Source organism: Sinocyclocheilus grahami, unplaced genomic scaffold (assembly GCF_001515645.1).
Source record: "Sinocyclocheilus grahami isolate Dianchi unplaced genomic scaffold, SAMN03320097.WGS_v1.1 scaffold129.1, whole genome shotgun sequence".
Lineage (NCBI taxonomy): Eukaryota > Metazoa > Chordata > Actinopteri > Cypriniformes > Cyprinidae > Sinocyclocheilus > Sinocyclocheilus grahami.
Window position 1 is genome coordinate 277,721 of NW_015505308.1, and position 26,733 is coordinate 304,453.

Genomic DNA, 26,733 nt, shown 5'->3' on the forward strand with positions numbered 1-26,733 from the left:
AGGTGGGTACTACTGACACCTCTGGAGGTTCTGCAGCGGATGCCGCCACCTCTGGAGGTTCTACAGTAGCGCCCTCAGGATACAGGGAGAGTTCGGCGAAGGTTTCTTCGACCCTGACATGACAGGTCGAATGTACGTTTCTAGGCGCCACCACCACGCAAGGAGCTGAAGCGAGCACCGCCGCTTCGGAAGGTTCTGCAGCACGCGCCGCCACCTCTGGAGAAACTGCAGCGGGCACCATCGCTTCGGGGAACACAGCAGCGAGCACCACCACCTCAGGAGAGACTGTAGCTTCAGCCACCGACTCTGCAGACCTAATAGTGGGTGCTGCCGCCTCTGGGAGTTCTGTGGAGGTGTATGCAGCCCAAACGCAACAAAAGGCGATCCCCATCAGGGGAAACACTTCAGACAGGGGAATTAGTTCATGAACAGAAGGGTTAGAGTGGGTGTTATATAGTGAGTGAGGTGATTAGAAACAGCTGTGTGCAATCAGTGCAATCAGGGCAGTGTGCAAATTGTGCAAAGAATGATGGGAAATGTAGTCCGGGGTGCTAGGCAACAGTTTGTGTAGTGCGAGAGTCAATGAAATGGAAAGGGTGACCTCTGGTGGTGAATAAACAGAAGTCCATGGACTGAATTCGTGACATATATTTTTCAACTACTACCGGTATTGTAAATGATTTCAAAAGTATAAAGCATAAAGCAGGGTCATTTTACAAAAAAATACTTAAACTTAAACTTATAAATAAAATTACTTATAAAGCAAAAAAATGTTAACTGAAATAAAAAAGTACTGCAATGACTAATTAAACTAAAATGAACTTAAAAACTATATACATTTAAACTAATAAAGATTACAAAAACACACAACAAAATTACTAAAACAAGTGAAAAAGTATAAAAATAAAATCTAAAGTTTTAGTAATTTTGTGTATTTTTTGCTCTTTTTATTGCTATTTAGTACAGTTAAAATATTTTAACTTTAAACTTAATATCGAATCAGTGTTATTTTAGTATCACTAAGATACTGAGTTTTTATTAATATTTTTAATCACTTTATATTTTTTTATATTATATTAAATTGTAATGTTTTAGTAATTTTGTGTTTTTGTCATTTTTAGTAGTTTTTGGTTATATATACATATATATGTGTGTGCATGTTTGTGTCTATATAGTTTTTTTTTATTATTATACATTTTTATGTCAGTTTTAGTTATTTTAGTACATCAGTTTAAACTAAGTGAAATTGTTGCTTCAGAAACTAGCTGAAATAAAACAGACTTAACAAAAAAATGTTTTAATGGTTTTGGTTTTAGTTTTATTTAACGATAATAATCCTGGATCACACAGTGTTCTGATGAGACTTCATCACAAGGAGGATTTGTGATTCTGATTGAGATTTTATATAAGCATCAATTTTTCTAAGATCTGAAAACATGTTTTTCAGAAGAAGGAAAGAAAAACCTTCAGAACCCAGACAAGACGACAGATCTGGACTCATTCTGACTCAAACAGTGAGTTATTCATCCTCAAAGACATTACAGACAGTCGTGCAGCAGGTCTTCTTCACTCATTTTGCCGTTTCTTCTCCATCAGGCCGTTTCTCTGGATAATGACAGTGAGTTTGTTTATGCCAATAAAGGCATGCGGTCATCCACGGCACCGAGTGCACCTGAATCTCTTCATTATTCCTCCATCGACTTCACAAACGCTGACCCGCCGTCAGCAGAGATCAGGGGCATCGCCTCGCTGACCAGTGAATACGCTGCGGTCCGACAGCGTCCTGCAGGAGCCGCAGACGCAGAGAACAACACCTCAACATCTGAGACAGAGCCCAAAAAAACAGACATGACGGCAAAGATCCCGGACACGTCCTCACCGGCATCAGAAGACGTGATTTATGGAAACATGAGCCATCGCTACAGACCAAAGGAAGCACTGGTCAGCGCAGATGATGCTGAAAAACAAGACTGAACCAAAACCTTTGAATCTTTGAGCACCGATTTAAGAGATCCTTCATCCAAAAATATCAATTACAAACCTACAGAACTTTCTTTCATCTGTGGAACATAAAAGAAGATATTTTAAGTGTTTTTCCTCATCGTTTTAACAAAAAGGCAAATTTGCTGTTAATTTACTCATCCTCAGGCAATTCAAGATGTGACTTTTTTCTTCAGTAGAACAGTAAAGAAGATTTTTTATCTGAAACCGTGGTTCTTGGTGATTCATAAAATGCAAATCAGCAGCTACATTCACTCTGAAAGTAAAAAAAAAAGCACATACAGGCAACACACAATTCAAACCTGTGGCACCTGACGATTCATTGAGTTCTTATGAAGCGAAACGATCGGTACAAGAAGCTGAACATTATTTACAACAGTATTACCTGTAATCCAGTCCTGCAGGGTTTATTTGTAATATGTATTTTATTATAGGCAAGGCAAGGCAAGTTTATTTGTATAGCACATTTCATACACAATGGTGATTCAAAGTGCTTTACATAAAATAAAATAAAAACAATAATCACAACAATAAAACAAGGAATTTAAAAACTTTGAAAATTATTTAAAAAAAAAATAAATAAATAAATAAAACAATGTCTTTTATTTCCTATTCAAATATATTTGTTTTTATTAAAATTTTTACTTTTATTTTTCATTACATTTTTAATGATCAATTTTGTTTTAAGACATGTACTTTAGCTTCATTAAAATGCCTACAATCTCTAATAATAATAATAATAATAATAATAATAATAATAATAATAATAATAATAATAATAATAATAATAATAATAATAATAATAATAATAATAATAATAATAATAATAATAATAATAATAATAATAATAATAATAATAATAATAATAATAATAATAATAATAATAATAATAATAATTCGTTTTTACATCCTTTCACGGACTCACATTTTTGTCCCCGAAGGCGAGCTGGTGGGCACAAGCATAATGCATATAAATCTCACAAGTAAACATTTTACAATCTCACAAATAAATATCTGATCTTTTGAAATTAAAATGGAAAAAATATTGGTAAAATATCACTTTTTTTCTGACAAGTTTCAAGATTTTTACCCAGTTAAGGCTTCAAGGCATGAAACGAAAATTAAATTCTATTTTCTAAATTTTTATTTTATAAATATTACTCTGAACAATAAATGTTTAAAAAAAAGGTTCAAACATTCACTGATGCTCCAGAAGAAAACACGATGCCTTAAGAGCCTTAAGAAAAACTTTTGAACAGGATGAAGATGTCCAAATTTTTCTTAATTTGTTGAAATATAATTTTTTCCCCCCATTTAGTACTGCCCTTCGGAAGCAACAGAAGATACTTACATGTTTCCCAGAAGACAAATTGATGCAAACACAAAACCCTTTGTATACTGTGAATACCTGTTTGATATATCATTGTTGGATTATTTTCCCCTTTTGTTGTTTCTTTGGTACTTTGGATTTTTGTGTGCACTTGTATATATTCTTCACTGTGGACAATCTTTCTGGCACTGTAAATAAATTCCACCTTGCACGAAAGTGCTTCTGCGAGTAAGCCATCGTTTTTACATCCTTTCGAAATTCAAACAGAAAAAAATATGGGTAAAATATCTTTTTTTTTTAAGTTTCAAGATTTTTACCCAGTTAAGGCATGGGATGAAAATTCAATTCTATTTTCTAAATTTTAATTTTTAAAATATTATTCTGAACAATAAATGTTTTACTTTTTTTGAACTTGTATTTTTTTTAATTACCATCATTTAACTTTACAAGCAACATTATATTAAAAAAACAGGCATTAAAGAGCAAGAAAGCCTTTTACAGAGGAGTTGATTCTGAAACATTAAGGTTTGAAACATGTTCAAGATAAGCATGTCCTGTTTTTAAAAAAAATCTTTTGTATTGTTCTGTATTCTCATGTAAAACTCTAGAAATAAAAAATCTTAAACTTTAATCTAGAAATAATGAGTTTATACCAATAAAAGAGCTATAAATTCATACACAGATTATAATTTTTTTCATTCTATTAATCAACAATTACCCTCACACACCTGTAGGTCATCGATAGGTGCGTAGGATAAACAAGCAAAAACAGGTCCAACATTTCTGCTTTTTTAATTCTATAAAATGTTTTCATTTGTTTGTCTATTCTGCTGTAAGGTGGCCTGTATGAAAATGATGGAAGCATTGGTGACGTTCCTCCTCACTGGATCTCTGATACAAGGTCTCATTCTTATAGATTATTCCTCTATTCTATTTAACAAGATGAATTATTATTATTATGAAAGCACTTTCATGTGACCTTTATGAGATAAAGAGCAATAAGTGCTGCAGAAGTTTGTTCTGCTTGTATCCTCTGTATGATTACTTCCTTCTATTTGTTTGTCTTTGTTTTAGGTGTTTTTTGTGGCTACAATATCAATCTGCCGAAGAAAGTAGAAGTTCTGAAAGGATCCTGTGTTTTCATCCCCTGCACATTTGATATTGATCAACAACTTAAAAATTACCTCACTGATAGTGCAAAGAGAAAGTGGTTTAAAGTCGGAAGAAGTACAGCTGTGTTTGACTCCAGCAGCCCCAACACTGGACTGTTAAAAGGAGAAATATTTGGCACCGCTACACAGAAAAACTGCACCACACGCTTCGATAATGTTGATCAGAGTCATGAAGGCTCATATTACTTCAGACTTGAAGCCAATGGTGAATTGCAATATAGCTACTCAGCTACACACTCCCGAGTTCAAATTACCGTCTTAGGTGAGTGTCATATTGTTCATGCTGCTTCTATAGTGTGACTGGACATGAAAAAGAAATCTACTACTGTACAATATATACCTTCATTACTGGATATGACAACCTACATTATCTTGTAATATCTCTGTGTGTTTCAGGATCTCCCCCCAGACCCACACTGAGCATCTTTCCGGATCAGCAGGAGACGACTGAGGGAAGTTCAGTGAGTCTGCGCTGCTCTACTAAGATCTTCTGTCCATCTCGTCCACCATCTCTCACATGGAGCTCATCTCTCATCGAGAGCATCACAGGACAGCAGTACTACTCATACAAATATTCCAAATACTTAAAGTCACTTGTTTTGCACAGTGTATTACCAACCTTTATACTGCATATAATAGATGTAAAATATGACTATATATTGTGCCTGCCTACATTTTTTTCTATTCTATTAGATGCTCCTAAAAACACATCGGTGAGGATAAATCCAGCTGGTTTAGTTCTGGAGGGCCGTTCAGTGACTCTGATCCGCAGCAGTGATGCAACCCCAGTGGTGCACTACACCTGGTACAGAGACTCTGAAAGACCTCTGAATCCAGTTCAGACCGGATCAAACCTGACCATCAACAACACCGACCCGACACACAGCGGACGATATTACTGTACAGCTGAGAACACACACGGCACACAGAACTCATCAGTGCTACTGGACGTCCAGTGTGAGTATTAAAGGGGACATCGGATGCAGAATTCACTTTTACATGGTGTTTGCATATAAATGTGTCTTAGCAGTGTGTGGAAACAACCACCCAATAATGATAAAATAAAAAAATATTTAAATCCCCAAAAACCTAAATAGTCTCAATTATCAAGCCGTTTTGATTTTCTGAGCAGTATGACGTCATATTGCTCAAGGCCCGCCCATGACCGCTGACAGACTGTCCCGTATTAGTATATTTCTGCACTCAGCCAGTTCTGTGCTGTCCGTCATTTTCTCTGCACTCGAGGAGCTGTAGAGACAACAATGTCTCATAAGGTGACTTGTAGTTGAATGTAAAAGTGAACATAAGAGTCTTCATTTTCTCCTGACATCAGAGCCACTGAGGACACGGCTTTACTATTATTAAAAAATAAAAAAAATAAAAAAATCTAAATACCACGACATCCAGTGCGAGTACTTTTTAATCTGCTGGCCGTCCAGAGTCAGTACTTGTTACTCTTGTGGACATCCAGTGTGAGTAATTTGTAATCAGCTGAGAGTCCAGTGAAAATTCATGGTGATCTGAAACTTGTCAAATAAGAGTTTTAAACCTGCAGCCTTTCAACTCTTGAACTGTTAAATCACACATTCTACATTGCACATCCTTTTTTCTCAGATGCTCCAAGAAACACATCGTTGTCAGCGTTTACCTCCAGCTCAGTGATGGAGGGCGATCCAGTGACTCTGATCTGCAGCAGTGATGCAAACCCAGCAGAGCTCAACTACACCTGGTACACAGAGACGGGATCTCAATTTGAGCTCCTCCAGACTGGACATAATCACACCTACATTGTGACAAACCCTACATACGGTGCACGGTATGGCTGTAAAGGTCAGAACCAGCATGGCCAATGCAATGCAACAATCCAACTTGATGTTCAGTGTGAGTACAAAGACAAATCTCAAATTAATTTAATCTGATAAACTCCGGAGCGGCTCCAGAATCAAATCACTGAGGGTGCTTCTTAAATTAGTGAGGGTGCTCTAACTATATATATATTTATTTTTAACTATATATATTTGCACCATAGCAACATACGCCACTAATATATATAGTGGCGTCCATTGCTATGGCGCAAAGAGCCTCTGTTCATAATCACTAAAAAAGCTGTCACTCATCTTTGTTCATCGCGATCTCACAAAGATACGTTATTATCATTAAAGTTCTCTGCACTGCACAACAAATCTCTTATTTAGATTGCATCAACACTGTTATAATGAGATGATTCGTGCTGAACACTGTTACAGATTTGAGCGGTATGAGTGCATTCTAACTTAAACGCCTCTGGTTTAAGAAATCAACGATATGTCTGTGATTGGCTGCATTGCTCAACGCTGCAAAAACACGTTGAAACAGAAATTACCGCAAACCATTACACACTGGATAGTTTGCCAAATCTGCAATAAAATGCCATTAATATAGCTTTAACTGAGGGTGCTTATGATTTCGTTGCTTATGATTTCGTAGCACCCCCGTAGAACCGGGCCTGGATAAACTTAATCTGATCCCTGATAACATAAATACTGTGAATATAGTGCAATAACTACAGTAAATGCAGCAAACACATAACAATGCTCTAGACAGCATTGAATGCAAAGTGCATTGTTTATGGTGAAAATAAAAGTAAATTGACATGGAAAAGTTGCAATTTTACCATAAAAGCATGCAAGAGAAGCATACTTTCTTTCACACAGTCATAATATGAATTTCAGCACTGAAAAGACACTAAGGAGTTGAAAAAACCACGAAAGCATGTTTCAATTATTTAAACTTTACATATAGCTTAAGTTGAATACAATTTGATCATATAAACTACACTACAGCATGCTATATGGTGTAATATCTTACATGGTGTGTGCATCACGGAGTATGGCGACAATGGTAAACAGGTTGATGGTGATTGACTATACAGTCAGCTGTGCACAGGCTGCATGCTAGAAAAGCTGTGAAATGGGTGTAGACAGAAGGAGATTTAGTTCCCCTTTTGTAAATTTTGTTATAGAGCAACATGTTAAAGTTACGCTACAGCATTTTGACATGCAAGATTTCTATAGAAAACTTTGTGAAACTGCACTTAAACCAGTGAAATTACAAGAAACTTCTAAAAACCCAATGCAGTGATCAAACACTGGGGAACAAGTCAATATGATTTTCTGTGGCAACCGACAACATTAGATGCTGCGCATTAAAGGGATATTTCACCCAAAAATGAAAATTACCCCATGATTTACTCACCCTCAAGCCATCCTAGGTATATATGACTTTCTTCTTTCAGATAAATCCAATCAGAGTTATATTAAAAAATATCCTGGCTCTTCCAAGCTTTATAATGGCAGTGAATGGGTGTTATTTTTCAATAGTCCAAAAGAAGTCCAATAAAGCGCATCCATCCATAATAAAAAGTGCCTCACATGGCTTCGGGGAGTGAATAAAGGCCTCCTTTAGCAAAGCGATGTGTTTTTGTAAGAAAAATATCCATATTTAAAACTTTATAAACAGTAATCTCTAGCTTCCGCTAACTGTCGTATGCGCATTCACAATAACACCGTTCCGGCGGATGACGTACGACGTAGCATAAGGTCCGGTGAGAATATGCTAGTCTCTCGAGAACCAACGTTTGTTTACAGGAGCAAAGGAAGCAAAGTTTCCTTACTTTAGCAAAGGAAAACCAGTCTTCTCTTCGCATATATAAAAATCCTCAGACATTTTTCTTTACAAATCTTAATTTTGTACTTCTAATTCGTGACCAGTGTTTTGTTTTGCTCTCTCCGCTGCGTTTCCACATTCGTCACTTCTCACCGGACCTTACGCTACGTCGTACGTGCTCTTTATTGGACTTCTTTTGGACTATTGAAAAATAACACCCATTCACTGCCATTATAATTTAAAGCTTGGAAGAGCCAGGACATTTTTTAATATAACTCCGATTGGATTCGTCTGAAAGAAGAAAGTCATATACACCTAGGATGGCTTGAGGGTGAGTAAATCATGGGGTAATTTTCATTTTTGGGTGAACTATCTCTTTAAACAATGTTTTGGCTTAAAAAAAGGTAATGCAAAGTTTTCATCAATCTTTTGAATCATGACAACTTCTAATGAAATTATGTTCAACCAACAAACTACACCGAGTTAATAATTTGTAGCATAAACAAATCAACATTATTATGTTAACAGAGCTCAAAATAATCAAAATAATGTTTGCACATAAAAATGAAAATTGTCAACGTTTATCGCCCTCATTCCAAACCTGCATGACTTCCTTACTTTTCTGAGAAAGGTATTTTGAGAAATGTCTCAGTATCTTTTCATTCATACAATGGAAGTCAATGGGGTCCAATGTTGTTCCCAACATTCTTCAAAATATCTTTTTGAAATAAAGTCAAACAGGTTTGGTGAGTAAATGACAGAATGTTCATTTTTGGGTGAAGACTTTTTATAACTGAGTGCTACTGTAGTCAGAAGAGTAAAATGAGTTCTTCAGCACAATAATGGCATTTTCACCAGTGTGGCGTTTTGTAGACGGAACTAACCCTAACTTAATAATTGTGGTTTGTTCCTTTTTTCTACTTTAGGAAACTATTAGCTCTAGGTTGTTTTGTTCTTCTATTTTTGTCATGAACACATTTGTATTCATCTACAGTGAACTGAACTTAAATTTACAGAATAAAATAATGTTAATATACCAACTTACTGAAATACTAAAATATGTTTTGTTGTTTTCTTATAATATACTGACAACCACCATAAAAGACTGAATTATAAATTAAATTAAATAAATTAAAATAAGATGACATGCTCTTTTTCATTTCTAAAAACTGTACATTTAACAGTATTTATTTTGAAATGTCCCGTTAGATTTATTATGTTTCACAGGAAGGGAACGTGCTTTTAACCAATTAACATGGTTTTACCGTGACATTTCTAGTGTTTTACCATTAAAATGAAGAACATGGTTTTTTTTACACTGTAGAGATCATTAAAAATGAATAAAATCTATACAGACGTATTAACAAAAATGTCTAAAAATAACAAAAACACAAAATTGATAAAACTTTAAAAAGAAAATGAAAAATATATATAAAAAACTGATTCAAAATATTAATAAAAACTATGACAGTGTCTCAGTGATACTAAATGAATACTAAATACTAATTCAATATTACATTTAAAATTATTATATTTTAAATGTACTAAATAGCAGCTTTATCATTACAGATGTGTAAATACAAATTTAAATGCATTAAATATCCCGTTAGATTTCTTAGGGAACTTGCTGTTAACATGTTTTTTTTACCATAGTATTTTTAGTGTTTTATCATTCAAATTCTGAACATGTTGTACACTGTAGAGACCATCAAGATCTTCTGTATCATAACGATTATATTTTCTCTTTCAGTTGCACCCAAAATCTCCAGCTCTTGCAGCCGAAGCAGTGTAATGGCATGTGTCTGTGAGGCTCATGGGAATCCCTGCCCTACACTAGAGTGGCGTCTGTCCGGATATGTGCTCGCTAACTCTACAGAAACCTCCATCAGTGAGGAGACGTTAGGAAGCACAGGAGTGAAGAGCGTCCTGAACATCCATCAGTCCCTCACAGACACGGACGTCCTACAGTGTTTCAGCACAAAAAACCACGGCAGCTGCAGCCAACAGTTTCAGGCCGCCCCACCGCCACAAGACACACGTGAGAAACACAACAACAGCTCCATCTGATCAGCAAGAAAGATCACAAATGATATCTTTATCCATGTGAAAAAGAAGTAGCTTAATTGTACTGAAAAAACTACTTGCAGATAATTAATTATGCTCTGTATTTAACCCATCCAAAGTGCACACACACAGCAGTGAACACACACACACCGTGAACACACACCTGGAGCAGTTGGGGGTTCGGTGCCTTGCTCAAGGGCACCTCAGTCGTGGTATTGAAGGTGGGAGAGAGTGCTGTACATTCACTCCCTCCACCTACAATCCCTGCCGGTACGAGACTCAAACCCACAACCTTTGGGTTATGAGTCCGACTCTCTAACCATTAGGCTCTAACCACTTTAGACTACACTTTTAAAAAGTTCAGTATGTAATAATGTCAATTTGACATCTGAGATTGTTAAATGAGTTTCAGTGAGATCTCCTGAACTATGAAAGACCAACCTCTGAGCAACAAAACACTGTTTTCCAGGTTTCCATCATCCGTCGGTACTGCTCGGAGCTGCTGTCGGTGCGTCAGTGATGATGATCGTGTGCATCGTGATGCTCTGCTATGAACGGTGGGAACAAAGAAGAAAACATGATAATCACAAAATTGGTGTAATGTATGATGAAATAAAGCTAAATACACACACACACACACATTAGAGATTTTTTCAGCTATTATGGTAAATGTTTTCTAAAGTATAAAGCATAACACAGGGTCATTATACAAAAAAATACTTTTTAAAGCAAATAAATGTTAACTGAAATAAAATACAAATAATTATAAGTACTGAAATAACTAATTAAATTTATAAAATTAATAAAACAAATCTAATTTAAACTAATAAAGATTACAAAAACACAACAAAATTACTAAAACTAAAGTAAAATAGTATTAAAATAAAATCTAGTTTTAGTAATTGTGTATGTTTAGCTTTTTTATTGCTATTTAGTACAGTTAAAATATTTTAACTTTAAACTTAATATTGAATGTGTTATTTTAGTATCACTATGACGCTTTTTTATTAATATTTTTAATCCGTTTATATTTTTTTATATTATCATATTAAATCATGTTTTAGTAATTTTGTGTTTTTGTCATTTTTGGTTATATATTTGTGTTTATGTGTCTATATAGTTTCTTTTTTATTATTTATTTTTATGTCAGTTTTTTATTTCAGTTCGTCAGTTTAAACTAAGTGAAATTGTTGCTTCAGAAACTAGCTGAAATCAAATATAGACTTTAGACTTCAAAACACTTTTTTAAAAATGGTTTTAGTTTTATTTAACGATAATAATCCTGGATCACACAGTGTTCTGATGAGACTTCATCACAAGGAGGATTTGTGATTCTGATTGAGATTTTATATAAGCATCAATTTTTCTAAGATCTGAAAACATGTTTTTCAGAAGAAGGAAAGAAAAACCTTCAGAACCCAGACAAGACGACAGATCTGGACTCATTCTGACTCAAACAGTGAGTTATTCATCCTCAAAGACATTACAGACAGTCGTGCAGCAGGTCTTCTTCACTCATTTTGCCGTTTCTTCTCCATCAGGCCGTTTCTCTGGATAATGACAGTGAGTTTGTTTATGCCAATAAAGGCATGCGGTCATCCACGGCACCGAGTGCACCTGAATCTCTTCATTATTCCTCCATCGACTTCACAAACGCTGACCCGCCGTCAGCAGAGATCAGGGGCATCGCCTCGCTGACCAGTGAATACGCTGCGGTCCGACAGCGTCCTGCAGGAGCCGCAGACGCAGAGAACAACACCTCAACATCTGAGACAGAGCCCAAAAAACCAGACATGACAGCAAAGATCCCGGACACGTCCTCACCGGCATCAGAAGACGTGATTTATGAAAACATATGAAAACAAAAGCCATCGCTACAGACCGAAGGAAGCACTGGTCAGCGCAGATGATGCTGAAAAACAAGACTGAACCAAAACCTTTGAATCTTTGAGAATCTAGAAAAATCTACACTTTTAGACAGAAACTACTTAAAGGGGTCATATGATGCTATTTTAAAAATCATTATTTTGTGTATTTGGTGTAACAGAATATGATTTCTCGATTCTATAAATGTTTTCATAAACATTTGACAGCTTTGACAAACAACTGTGAAAGATTATTACATTTTATTATCGTTTTAAATTAAATTGATTCAATTCATTTCAAGTTTATTTGTATAGCACGTTTCACGATGCAAATCATTGCAAAGCAGCTTTACAGAAAATTTTACATTAAAGTGTCTACAGTTCCTACATTAAATTAACTGTGAGGAAGTTTGCTACACGTCTGTATTTCTATTTTAATATGCATTGTGATGTCATCATTTTAATTAAATAAAGACAACAGGAAATTAAGTGGTGCCTAGTGATCATCTCTGACTGATGTCAGCCTTTGGCTACTTTAAAAACTAATGGCAGGTAAAATTGCAGAACATTTTGTCTCAGAATACAGGCAACCCTGTAATCATGCCAACAGTGATCACAAACACTGCAGATGTGAGCTGTTCAAAGGCTAAAAGCACCCAAGAGGAAGTGAAACACACAAATTACAACTTTGGCAACCCGCTTCCTAAAAGAATTAAAAGAGAAGCGCAAAATGGGAAATATTCATGAATGAGGGTTTAGGTTTAAACCACTTACCACAGAGATGAGGGCGCGCACACATTAATGATCTTTAACACATTTTCTGATTCACTTCTGTCTGTGTAGATTCATCCTGCGGTCATCATAAATTATCTTGATATTAACACACAGATTTTGAAGTTGATTAAATATCATAAACCGCTCATATGGCTAAACTCGGGCTTTGTCTGCTGCCATCTAGATATAAGATTTTACACCTCAAACACCCCGATGATGGTTTGTGTGCAGTTTTCTTGAAACCGGAAGTTGAGGCCAGACATTGTATTTAAATCTGCTTGGTTCACATCCTAACCTGACCAAGCCACACTTCAAAATGAACAAGCTCAAGCCACTTCTTTCACAACCAGTTCGTGGAATGACATCCTCACGCTATATCTGAATTTATTTGAATAATTAGTCTGTTTTCTGAAAGACTGTACATTTATATATGTGCTTAAAGTTAAAGATGAGCTCAGAGCTACAGGATAAGCAGCAAAAGACACATTTTCATTTTGTGTGAACTTTAAAAAGTAAATGTAAGTTTTTTTTAGCTTGAAATATCAGTTTCAGAATCACTCTGATGGTAAAACGACTTTTAATAAGACGAATAAGTGTTTCTTCTTTTTCCAAATGTCTGTTTTCTGGGAGTAGCAGTAACGGTCAACTTGGATCACGTGTGCCTTAATAACCAATCACATTGGTACTTTGGATTGAGTTGTGCGACACTCAATCGCCGTTTACGGCTCCCATAGGAATGAATGAGAAGTGCCGTAAGATGAATCCCTCCTGTCGCAAAAAGTCAGTGACTTCTCTTATAAAAGGCATTTTTTTCCTGGTGTAAACTCTAAAAATAGTTCAATCCAAAAGTATTGTTTAGTGTAAAACATGTTGAAGATTAGCCGATAGGCTGTCGATTCATTAAATGATAAGCTGTTTCCTCTAAAAAGCTGTTTATTCAGTGGCAACCATTCAAATAAATAAATAAAAGCTGAAGTGTTAGCATTAGCGGTTACACTTTTTTTAAACAAAATTGTAAAGTTGTAAATTAAGTTTTTTTTTTGGAGTACATTTTACAAGAATTTCTCAAAACTGTATGTTTAATTCAGTGTCTCTTTGTAATTATTTCTAAAATCTGCTAGCAATTTCTGAGTAAAAATGGTTTCAAAGTAAATTCTACACCATTTTTTTTCAGTGCATTAACAAAAAAATTAACGAGAGATTTTTAAAAAACTATTATAACTATGGTCTAAACATTTGTTATATACAGTGTTGGGGGTAACTCATTACAAGTAATGCGAGTTACGTAATCAGATTACATTTTCAAGTAACTAGTAAAGTAACATTACTTTTTTAATTTACAAGAAAATATCTAAAGAGTTACTTTTCAAAAAAGTAATGCCAGTTACTTTTTCCCATTTATTGACTGACAGCTCTCCTGTCCACATACTGGGAGAAATCAGGAGTACAGAGGAGTTGTGTGCGCTGTGTGAACATGATGTAGTTCTAGACTAAATGTGAAATATATATATATATATTTATTTATTTATTTATTTTTTAATTGTCTGTGCACCTGCCTTTAAATAAAAAATTTGCAGGTCAGATTTCATACGCACATGCCACAACACAGCGTTGAAACTTTCCAGCCATGTTCATGACCTGAAATAGTCACACAATTTCAAGTCAGACATTCTTACCTGTATTTCTGAAAACCCAAAAATGTGTTGCAGGTCAAATTGACCCAGAACATAAAACATACAAAACCAATTCTGAATATCATTCCATGTTTGTGTTGATATTGTTTCATAGTGTGGTGAAATAAAAGAAGAAGACAACCAAGAACTTGGTCATTTCAGTTTATTTCATCATGAATTCTTTTGCAACAAACGGTCAAGCACACAATTTATCAAAGTACAGTTTTTCATTCAAGGACCTCGACCGTACAACACATCATGGAGACAAATGTTGAGCAGAGGAAGGTCAAAATCCATGTCAGCCACTACTGTGAAAATCTCATGTAAAAAGCAAACATGCGTTACATTGGAAGAAAGAAACTTTTTCAGAAGGGGACTTTTCTTTAAAAAAAAATCATTTTACTGCAAACCCAATGCAGCTCAATCACCTCATCTGTACAAACATCAGTGGCAGAGCACAAACGCTTGAGATTGTAAAGATCACGTTGGCAGTAGAAGCTTCATTTAAAAGCTCAGCTTGGCTTAAAAAACGAAGGGTTGCCGTTGTTAAGACATCAAGGTGTTCGTTTCTCGTAGAAAAATGTCTGTTTTTCTCATGTCTGGAATGCTCTAAGAGGAGATGTTAGTGTGCGTGTGCTTTCTCTACTGAGACTCGTAACGTGCAGAAGAAAAAACATCTCAAATCATCTAAAGGAATCTCTCCACTACTGCTAAACGAGCTGAGGAAGACGCATGAATACTGTGTGCGACATACAAAAGACCGGACGACAGAAGGCAGACACGTCTTAGCAGTAGATCTCCAGGGGGAGTGTAGAAAAATGAACACTCATGAGATCCTCAAATAGTGTCTATTGATCACGATGCTGTAAAACCGTACGAAATATTAGCTGTCAGGTTTATATTCAACCGCTGGCGGAGTAGTAGATTCATAAAACGTTATAAATGCACTCATTTTGGCTCATCTGACAAGCAAACAGAAATAAAAGTGCTTCAGAAAGGTGAAAAAGCAAGCGGTAACAAAATAGAAACGTTTCTAGAAGGAAGAAACAGGTTGTGCTGCATAGAAACTACCAAAGTCAATGATTGAAAAGCTGGTTTCATCCTGAAATCGGATGAAAAGGTTTGCAGGTTTAAGTCCCTTTACGTCTCTAGATTCAGAGCACTTTAAACAGTGGTCAATACACATAAAACAACACTGAAATAGAGACTCGACGCTTTTTTTCTTCACTTTTCGCTTTTCTTCAAAAAAATATGGGAAGCCCTCAATCATTTCCGGAAATAGATGTTCTTAACCAGCCTTTGATTCACCCTCGCAAATATACATTTGTACATTTTTGGTATGTATATCATCTGAAAAGGAATATATTTATATATCTAGAATATTTACAGACCGATGAAACTATCTTACGCCCGTCTACAGACAGAAATATCCTCATCTAACACTCGCAGAAAGAGTCTGACGATAAACTGTGTGTTCTGCTGTACAAACAGAAAAATTAACAGACATAAATGGGTGAAACGCGTCGAGTATGTCATATTTCAAAGAAATTTGGAAAAAAATTCAATATTTTCTAAATTGAATTATTAATCAATAATAATAATTCAATAAAATAAATTTAAAAAAATAAAATTGTTATATTTATTATTTATATATATTTAATTTATTAAAAATAAGTACAATTATAATAAATTACAATAATTATATATAATATTTTATATTAATTGTTAAAAATTTATTTAATATTTAAAATGTAATAATATAACCGTATTTATTTTTACAGTAATACTGTAAAAGCACTGTATTACAGTAATGAGAATTGACTTTTAGAATAATTCTAGAATCGTTAAAAATGCATTCAATTTGGTGGTAAAAGTGCTTAATTGTCATGAAAATGTAATTTTAGGAACTATTTTAGTTCCTTAAAAATAGGCTGCATTTTCTTCATGAAAAGACTTTTTTTTCTTTTGATTTTGAGTGTTTATGATTAAACTGGTGGATATACAGTTGAGCAAGCGATGACTTGGCAAAAAAATATGTGTGATGTTATAAATGCATCAGATCTGTTGGAGTTCACAGGCCTTTCCCTCCGAACGCAGCAAACTAAACAAGAAAAAAAACACAAAACACCAACCGAAAGAGTTTTCCGGCTTGATTACACGGTATTAGAACAGACAGGACACAAACGAACCGTTAAGAGACAAACACACACTCGCAAAGAGAGAGAAATGGCTGAAAACAGCAAAGCTTTGAGCGGTGGTCCAGTGGTCCGAAACACTGTCTGTAGTCGAGAAGGCTAAAATCATCAGAAGACACAAAGGCAGCATCTCTGGATTTTGGATGGTGACAAGAATGTAAAGGAGAAACTGTAAAATGCAGTTGCATATATAATCGGTATTAAGGACAGTCGTTATAAAAGTAAACATCTTTAAAAACAGCACATGGAGGAGTCAGGTGGAGCGAGCGGCCGGTGAGGAAAGCTAAAGAAACACCTGTGTGTGTGTGTGTGTGTGTGAGAATGGTTGAAGACACCTCTGGAAGAGGAAGTGCTCGGAGGATAAGGACACACACTTCCTGTTGCTCCGGTCATTGGGTCAGAGTGCTGGAAGCCCTGAAGTAGGACAGGAACTTGAAGCACAAACTCACGACGAAGTACCAGATGTTCCTGGCCATCTGAGAGCGAGCGATGAAGACGCGCCAGATGAAGACCAGCAGCACCGTGTTGAACGTGTATCGGATGTTTCTCAGCCTGTGAACAGGAGGAAGAGAGGATCAATAATTCAATGAAACACCAAACAATTACTGACTATCAATAAACTCAATGTGTGTTTAATCAAGCTTCCTCTTCTCTATGGACAGGCTGCGGTGTGTTTACAGGCCATTATTTATTCACCATCACACAAACCTTTCATATGTATTATTATGTGCTAATGATAGAATCAGACAATGTTTTTTTTTAAATAATTTCTATTTTTCAATACACGCTGTTTTATTTTCTCCATTTTCTATTTTTTGTTTCTATAGATACATCTATAATATAATATAATATATAATTTTTCTATTTCTTTATTTCCAAAACATGCTATATTGTCTGATTTTCTATTCTATTCTATTTCTGCAGATATTTTATTTAATATAATATAATATATAAGAGTAAAAATAGTTTTAATTAGCAAGGATACATTAAATCTTTTAAAATTGACAGTATCTACAGTCATAATAATACATTTATTATATTATTATTCAAGGACTACATTATAACATTATAATTAATAATAATTTTTCCATTTCTGCATTTCCAAAACATGCAAAACATTGTCTTATTTTCTCATTTCAATTTTTTTCTATAAATATCTTATTTGTTATTTCTATAATATAATACAACATAATATAATATATGACAGTAAGAATGCTTTTAATCTGCAAGGATGTATTAAATCCACTAAAAATAGCGTAAATACATTTTAATAATACATTTATATAGTGTATTATAATTAATAATAATAAAACTATTTTTTTCCTTTTTTCTTTTCCAATTTCCATTTTTTCTATAGATATTTCATTTTAATATAATATACACTACCCTTCAAAGGTTTGTGGTAAAGAATTAATACTTTTAACTTCAATTTGAGCTGTAAAGCAGCTCTGCAGAAGACTATGGCGTCGTTATTCAGCTCAGTTCAGTTCAATACCAGTGTAAACGTGTCATCAGATGGACGTACTTCCTCAGGTGCTGTCTGGCGGCGGGAATGTCTGACATGTCCTCGTTCAGAACGTACTTCTTGGTGCCGATACAGTAATTCTCGATGTACTCGGGCCAGTTCAGCTGACGAACGTCAAAGTTGAAGGTCTGAAAGATCACGAGGAAGAGTTCAGCAGAGTTTGGACACAGACTGTCAGTGTGTTCATGCGGTGTGTGTGTGTGTGTGTGTGTGTGTGGCTGTACCTTCCTGTCCTCGGCGCTCAGCTGACTCATCAGCATGTTCATGTTGTCGGAGTTCCACTCCCAGTCCTGACTGCTGAAGTACTCCAGCAGACCGATGGCTTTGTGCAGACGGTTGAAAATGCGCATCATTCTGAATGAACACAGGTCACACAGACATGAACACTCAATGGGCGAATTCCAAACGCCCTAGAAGGGCACTTCGGGAAGGGGACGCCATTTGTAGGGACGTTCCAAACGAAAGTGAACAACTGAATCCCTTCACGAAGGGCCCTTCCAGAAGTCCGTTAGCGAAGGGAACATGTGATGGTCACGTCACGGAAGTGAATTCCGTTTGTGATCATGTGATCTTCGGTTAGTCAGAGGTGTAAAGTATTGGAGTAAATGTACTTAGTTACTGCACTTGAGTATCTTTTCGGGTACTTTGTAGTTGTACTGAGTAGTTACTTAACCTTAACCTTTTTGAAATATATTGTTTGTTTGTTTTGGTTTGTAATTTTGAGGTGTTCAGTTTTATTTTGGTTTTAGAAAATAAACGTGATTGCTCTCCTCACAAATCAACTCTTTCTTGTTTGTTTCATGCTCTCTGTGCCTTGCCCTGGACTTTTATGTCACTTCCTGTCTCCCGTGGTGTTTGTAGTCAGTTTGTAGTCCGTTTGTTCATTGGTTCCCCTTGATTAGTCTCCCCAGGTGTGTCTTGTTAAGCTTGTTAGCCCCGTGTATATATATAGCCCTAGTTTTTATTTAGTTCCTTGTGAGTTGTTGAATGTAATGGTTGTTTGTTTGCCAGTCATTCTGTTCTTTGTTTTTTGCCTTTTTGTTTGTTCTAGTTTTTCCAAGAAATACCTGCACATAGATCCTGTGTGCCTCTGCCTGTTTTCCGCAGCTTCTCCACAACGTTACAGTTTATCACTGGCACGTCTCTTTGACTAGTGCATCTTTGAGCCTATATTTAGTATGAGTAAAATACTTAAGTACTGTTAAAATCAGATACTCTGAGACTTTTACTCAAGTTGTTTTGGAATTGGTGACTTGTAACGTGTAGTGGAGTAATTTTCACTGTAAGGTATCTGTACTTTTACTTAAGTATGGTTTTTATGTACTCTTTACACCTCTGCGGTTAGTAGATCTTGGATGCTTTTTAAAGCAAAGTTGGGTTTGATTTCGACTTCACATACAAACGTAAATAGAATAGGCTTGTCTATTTTAATGTAAGACAAAATATTTCTTGTCAGTGATAGAAATATGATTTAAGACGGTAGTGTAAGCAAATTTAGTTTGAAAATTGATTCCAGCTGTGTCTCGTTTATTTCCTCATTTGTTCCATTACTTAAGCCCTGTGGTTTCCTGAGTCCTGCGTCCTGTCTAAACATCATTCCCCGGTGCTACGTGGGTGTTCCTTGTCCTATTGATTAATAAAGACTGTTCATTGTAATTTAAGACGGTAGTGTAAGCAAATTTAGTTTGAAAAAGTTTAATAGTAAATAAGACACCATTAGACAATATTTGAATAAAATAATAATAAGAAATATTTATTTGCAACAGCTGATGGAGTGCAGAATGCTACACGCATGCGCAGCGTTGTCAAGGTAACATTTGGTCGGTCATTCCCTTCGCCAAGAGAGTTCCAAACGCTTATACGAGACAGTCATGCCCTGCACCCTTAAAAGAACTCTGCCCTTCGAAGGGAGTAGGGCATAGGGATGCTCACTTCCGTTTGAAATTCGCCCAATGACAATTATACTATCATAGATATTTGTTTTGTATCTATTTCAGTAATATAATACATAAGAAATTATATTAATATGTATTATGATTACATTATGAATTATTCATATTAATAATAAAATAATTACTGATATTTCTATTTATATGTTAACAATGCATGCATTTTTCTCATTTCTATAGATATTTTATTTCTATAATATAACAAATATAATAATGTATTAAACAGCATTCATTATTAATTTTAATAATCATAAATGTATATTATACTAAGTGTATATAATTTATATATTGACCATATATTTTTCTAATTTCAATACATATTTGATTTCTATGTTAATAATGATTAATAATCATAATATTACATTCAAGTATATTAAATTAATAATGTAATAAATACCAATGTTTCTATTTATATGTTAACAATAAAAAAAATTATTTTCTAATTTCTATAGACATTTCTCTTATTTCTATAATATAACATTTGACCAAAACATGCTATTTTTCTAATGATTTGTTTTCTATAGATATTTTATTCTTACTTCTATAATACAAAATATGTTATAATTCAAAAGTTTGGGGTCAGTAAGATGTTAAATGAATGAATACTTTTATTCAGCAAGGATGCATTAGCAAGAGTGACAGTAAAGGCTTTCATAATAAAAGATTTCCAATTCTATTTCAAATAAACGCTGTTTTTTTCCTTCTATTTATCAAAGAATTCTGGAAAAAAAATCTAATGTTTCACAGTTCCCACAAAAATATTGGGCAGCACAACTGTTTTCAACATTGATAATAATAATAAATGTTTCTTGAGCAGCAAATCAGCATATTAGCATGATTTCTGAAGATCATGTGACACTGAAGACTGGAGTAAATTCAGCTTTGATCACAGCAATAAATTACATTTTATAATATATATTTAACAAAAAAAAACAGCTATTTTAAAATTATAATAATATTTCACAATATTACTGTTTTCCCTGTATTTTTAATTGAAAAAAAATGCAGCCTTGGTGAGCAGAAGAGACACTGATAAATCTACCCCCAAACATTTGAATGATTACATTATATTATATTACAGATCCGTGCCATTTTATCAGAACAGAACAGCTCATGTGAGTATAATGTCACTCTTAAGAGGTTGTTTTGTTCTCACTGTGGTTTCTGTCCGGACAGTCGGAGGAACAGGTCATAGATGAGTGCGGGGAACTTGTGACTGACGAGGATCCAGTACTGGTAGATCAGGTAATTGGAGGTGATGTTAGCGTTTGGCCGACGGAAAGCCTGTTCCAGAGGATTCCTCTTGAACGTGGACATCACGTGATGCTCTGGAAAGCAAACGATATTGTATATATGACAACTACTAAACCACTATTTACTGAAGCATGAATCTGAACGTAACACTACACTGTTTCTGGCCGTTGGCAGGGTGATGCTGGCAGCCAGATGTTGCTCATGGTAAACCCTCTATCCTGCTGTTGCCAAGGAAACGCTTCAGCTGCTCTGACCAGTGAGCTGCCCTCCGGCACGACACACACCGCACACATACAGTACAGCATGATCCCAGTTTGAAACAAAGCAGTATGCATCTGCTAAAATGTGCAGTATGCAAATGCAATGCACTGAAACTGTGTGCATTGCATTGTGTCCAGTGTGAGGATTAAGTTATGCAATTATAATTTATTTTTGACATCAGTCTGGACACCTGAATTAAATGTACAATAATATTAAACATACAACACAGTGACAATCTTTCAAACATTTAGCATTGCATACTGCATAATATTTCATATGCTTTTTCTATTAAATTAATAGTATGCACACCGTTTTGTATTTTATTTATTTGTACATTTTTGTATTTTCAATTAACCTGAAGTTATGCAATTATGGTTTATTTTTTAGTTTGAGAGTCTTTCCAAGTCAAACTCCTTGTGTGTAAACATACTTGGTAATAAAGCTTCTGGCACCTGGAATTAAACATGCAACAGCGACAATAATACTGTTTCAAACATTTATTGCATACTATTTTATATGCTTTTTTAATAGGATTGTACAATATAAAAAAGATTTAAGTTGTAAATAAATTAAAATGAGTGGAGTTCATTCAGTTTTTCTACTTCAAAATGTCATGTTTAATTCAATGTGTTACTTGCCGTTTCTTTGAAATTAGTTGTGAAATTTACTAGCAATTTTTGCAACTACTGTTTACAACATGCATACTGCATGAAAAAATAGTATGTACACTGTAAAAAATGTAAAGTAAAATACTGTAAAAATATTAGTGTATGTTTTACAAGACAATACCATTTCAGTCTTTCTACTTTTAAAATGTCATGTTTAATTCAACAGGTTACTTCAATTTCTTTGAAATTATTTATTTAATTTATTTTATTTTGTAATGTAATACAATAATACAATGTAATACAATACTGACCATAACACGGTTTCAAACATTGATTGTATACTGCATACTATTTCTAAAAAATATATACATTTTTCAAAGTTGCAAAACAAAAGTATTGAGAATTAAGAACAAAAAAAATGTTCAGAGTTCATTTTACAACAAAATACCATTTCAGTTTTTCTATTTATTAAAAACTATTTATTTGTAAAATTTGTGAAAAATATGAGTAAATGCTCAAACACTGTAAATCCAACTGTATAGCTAATTTATTTATTTATATGTATTTTCTATATTTATTTTCTCTCTCTACTATATTCTGTCTTCCATTTATTCTAATTTCTTTTATTCACATAATTTCTTCAAACATTCTGTATTCAATTTTTTATTATGCACATGCATGTCCTAAACTCGTTGTTGTTTCTGTGTGTTGTTGCACTGTGAGATGAGGAACTAAGGAAAAACATTTCACTACATTACATCACATGTATGTTACGCACCGATCTCGCCCCAGTGGAAAGGGTTAATGCCTCCGGTTGTGCAGTTGTACACGAGTGCAGTTTTCGGTCTGAAATAAAAACACAGAACAAGGAAATCACACCGTGCCATATGTGAACAACCGCACATTTCTGCCTTACGCAAATACATCAGCAGAGGGATTCTTCATGCTAATATTCTCCGTTTAATGACCTGCGGGTCTAGCATAAGCAAATCTCACCTGTGCACCGCGGTGTACCAGCCGGCGGCCAGCGTCAGGTTTATAACCACGTCTACAGGAATCAGATCAGCCACCGCATCATTACTGGCTCTCATGGTGCGCAGGATGCCCTTCCCAGCCTGCACCGGGACACACAAAACACACGCTTGAATCTTGCCAGGTCAGCGAGTGATGCGAGGAGGTACAATATCATTTTTACGGATGTTAAAACACCTTGTTGTATACTGATTTCAATGCAACTCAAGTTAAAAGCCATCATGATTCTGATTTCAGTTTCACACTAAAACTGCTCTTTTAATGTTTAGGTCTGTTTAGTTTGTCCATCATAATTTAGCCTGACATAAAATAACTGTCAGAGAAATCTATTTTTTTTAATGGAACGGTTTACTAAAACCTTAATATAAAAGCAAAAAATATAAAATAATTTTTTTAAATTAAATTCAAAAGAATTAAAAAAAAAGAACATATAAAAGAAAATAAGTTAGTTTTTTTCATCAGGGTTTTATGGCTCATATATAGTCTGATATAGTGAGAATCTGGAGGAAAAAACAGCTCAGATTTATTCAGAGAGTCAGCCTGAGCAAAAATATGCAATTTGTTGCAGATGCTGATATTTATATAATGGAATTCTGATGCTTGTAAATCGATAAGATCTTTATAAAAAAGTGTAGCAGATACTGACATAAAATGCTATAAATATCAGTCGTCGCTCTAGATCTCCAATAATATGTCTTAGTAAGAAGAGATTGAAATGCTCCAAACATATAATGCAGTGATTGAGAGCTGAAGAAATAAAGGCTCCTCAGAAGATGTGAGATGTTCTGGAGGCTTGTGAACATCATTCCTCCGCTGAGGAACAGTGAAAGTAAAGCTTCTGGAAACAAACGCTCCTCAAAAGATCCTGAGGATCAGATTTGAGACGCACTGATTTTTCAAAAAAATTATTGATGGGAGAATCAAGTAAAGCCCAGCTGATTCAGTCCAGTAAGTGTTCATCTGGAAATATTGATAACAATATCAAAGTTATTTTTACGTTTACTAAAATCAATAGATTTCACATAAAAAAAACATATGAAGCTCCAGCTGACGCTGGACATTTGTTCAATTGCACTAAAAGAGCTTTGACTTGATAAAAAACTCTAAACTATCAATCAGAGGACAGAAGGCATGCAGTAGATTGTGTGCGACAGGTTTAACAGCAGAGTTTTGATCATGCAGATCATTTGGAGCCCTTAGAAGGTCACTTCAAGTCAGTTTTACAGGGTTAAGATCGCTCTGTGGGGTTCAGGACTTTCAGATCTGCTGTAGAACATCACGAAGCAATACTTACAGCAATGAAAACACCACTTGGTCCATTAAAGTTGTCTATCCAGCCCTGTCAAACACAGAAAAAGACAATTGCTATGCGGTTGCTAGGGTGCTCTGAGTGGTTGCTAGGCGGTTGCTCGTAAGTCAAGAGTCAAAACCAAACCAGTGTTATTTTAGTATCATTGATATTCTATTATAGTTTTTGTTAATAATTTGAATAAAAGTTATTTAAATTTTTTTGGTAATTTTGTTTGTTTTTGTCACTTTTATTATTATTTTGTTTATTTTAGTACATCGAGTTAACCTAAAAATACATCTATATAGTTTTAATTTAGTTTTCCATTTTATTTCGTTTTAGTTATTTTAGTATTTCAAATTTAACTAAATGAAAATGTTGAAAAGAAAACTGAAAGAAAATAAGATTAGGTTTTGTAATATTTTATTTTACTTCAATTTAAGTTTATTTTATTTCAAATAAAGAAAATTATTATTTTTTAAATAATGTCTAGTTTTAATTTTTTTATTTCAGTTATAATTTTTAGAACACCGAGTTAACCTAAATGTATTATATATATATATATATCTAACATTCTTTATTGATTTAATTCCCTTTTTGCATCAGATGGGATGCCAGCAGAAGCACTATGATTGCCCCTTCTTTAGTATTTCTGTTATTTTACTCAGAAAGTTGGCAGAAAAGTTTAATTCCGTAATGAAGGTACACCAGGCAGTGCAGTGATAAATGTAGTCTTAGTTATTAAGGTCAAAATATATACAGAGGAGCATTTAAAAAAAAAAATATATATATATATATATATACAATTTCAGCTAATGATTACTTCAAGTAAAGATATATATATTCTTTTATGGTTTTAGTTAAAGATAATAAACACCACCAAACGTCTCTATGATATTCTGCTATGTAGAAATGTTTAAGTTTATGCAATCATTAGTCCAGGTTTGAACCTAAATCCTCTGGGTTACCAGCCCAGATCTGCAACCATTAAGCTGCATCATTCAGATATCCAAGCTGTAAAAGCGAGGACTGTTGCGAGCGGATGCGTCACTCACGGGGAACGGCTCCTGCCAGCTGGCTCCCACGATAGACGGTCGTATGATAGCGATGTTGAGTTTGCCGCTCTGCTGCTGCACCACACACTCGGCCAGTGCTTTGGTGTAGGTGTAAGTGTTGGGCCGGTCACCGATCAGATGGGGTGTGATGTCACAGACGATACTGTCATCCATCCACCTACACACACACGACACACACACGACACACACACGACACACACACACGACACACACACACGACACACACACACGACACACACACACGACACACACACACGACACACACACGACACACACAGAGATAAATCACTGCTCTGTTTCAGGGTCAGCACAGTGTGTCAGACAAAACATCCTGATGCTATCTGGCTGGACAGAGTCAAATAACGTGGAAAATCAGACATGCAATGACCAAGATGGGAAGTCGTGGCCTAATGGTTAGAGTCGGACTCGTAACCCAAAGGTTGCGAGTTCGAGTCTCGTACCAGCAGGGATTGTAGGTGGGGGGAGTGAATGTACAGCGCTCTCTCCCACCTTCAATACCACGACTGAGGTGCCCTTGAGCAAGGCACCGAACACCCAACTGCTCCCCGGGCGCCGCAGCATAAATGGCTGCCCACTGCTCCGGGTGTGTGTTCACGGTGTGTGTGTGTTTGCACTTAGGATGGGATAAATGCAGAGCACTAATTCCTAGTATGCGTCACCATACTTGGCCACATGTCACGTCACTTCACAAGTCAATACCAGTGGCATGAACCAAGTGTTTTTTAAACTGGGGTTCATGAGGGAAAAAAACTATGAATAAATTTAAATAAATAATAAAAATGTCATTAAAATTTACAAATGAATGAATAATAAAAGATATTCAAATAAATAATACATCTAAAAGTATAGTACTATAGTGAGTAGGAAAAGGAATGTAAATAAATTAATTCATTCATTAACTAAAATACATTTTTTTTATTTTTTTTATTAAAATGATTAAATAATAAATAAGGATTAAAATACATAAATACCCAAAATATATATTTAAATAAATAAAATA

General features: G+C 34.9%; 3 protein-coding genes across 3 annotated transcripts in view; 2 read left to right on the forward strand and 1 right to left on the reverse strand.

Moving 5' to 3' along the window:
• The window catches only part of LOC107590542 (sialic acid-binding Ig-like lectin 11), a 16,477-nt gene extending 14,332 nt beyond the window's left edge, over nt 1-2,145 (forward strand). Inside the window, exons 13-14 of the mRNA XM_016279351.1 lie at nt 1,448-1,514; nt 1,597-2,145. Coding sequence (XP_016134837.1) covers nt 1,448-1,514; nt 1,597-1,974 — 445 coding nt within the window. The 3' untranslated portion in view covers nt 1,975-2,145. The remainder of the gene's footprint in view (nt 1-1,447; nt 1,515-1,596) is intronic.
• A 2,041-nt stretch (nt 2,146-4,186) lies between these two features.
• LOC107590543 (Schwann cell myelin protein-like) lies at nt 4,187-12,071 on the forward strand. The gene is made up of 9 exons (XM_016279352.1): nt 4,187-4,232; nt 4,406-4,765; nt 4,900-5,109; nt 5,197-5,460; nt 6,118-6,333; nt 9,899-10,186; nt 10,682-10,769; nt 11,605-11,671; nt 11,754-12,071. The coding sequence occupies exons 1-9, from the start codon at nt 4,187-4,189 to the stop codon at nt 12,069-12,071; spliced, it is 1,857 nt and encodes a 618-aa protein (XP_016134838.1).
• Nucleotides 12,072-16,349: 4,278 nt separating this feature from the next.
• Nucleotides 16,350-26,733, reverse strand: part of LOC107590516 (fatty acyl-CoA reductase 1-like) — a 29,410-nt gene continuing 19,026 nt past the window's right edge. The window contains exons 4-11 of the mRNA XM_016279286.1: nt 25,692-25,869; nt 24,643-24,687; nt 23,313-23,431; nt 23,095-23,162; nt 21,350-21,521; nt 18,469-18,598; nt 18,245-18,372; nt 16,350-17,271 (exon numbers count right to left, since the gene is read on the reverse strand). Of these exons, the coding sequence (XP_016134772.1) occupies nt 17,109-17,271; nt 18,245-18,372; nt 18,469-18,598; nt 21,350-21,521; nt 23,095-23,162; nt 23,313-23,431; nt 24,643-24,687; nt 25,692-25,869 (1,003 nt within the window). The 3' untranslated portion in view covers nt 16,350-17,108. The remainder of the gene's footprint in view (nt 17,272-18,244; nt 18,373-18,468; nt 18,599-21,349; nt 21,522-23,094; nt 23,163-23,312; nt 23,432-24,642; nt 24,688-25,691; nt 25,870-26,733) is intronic.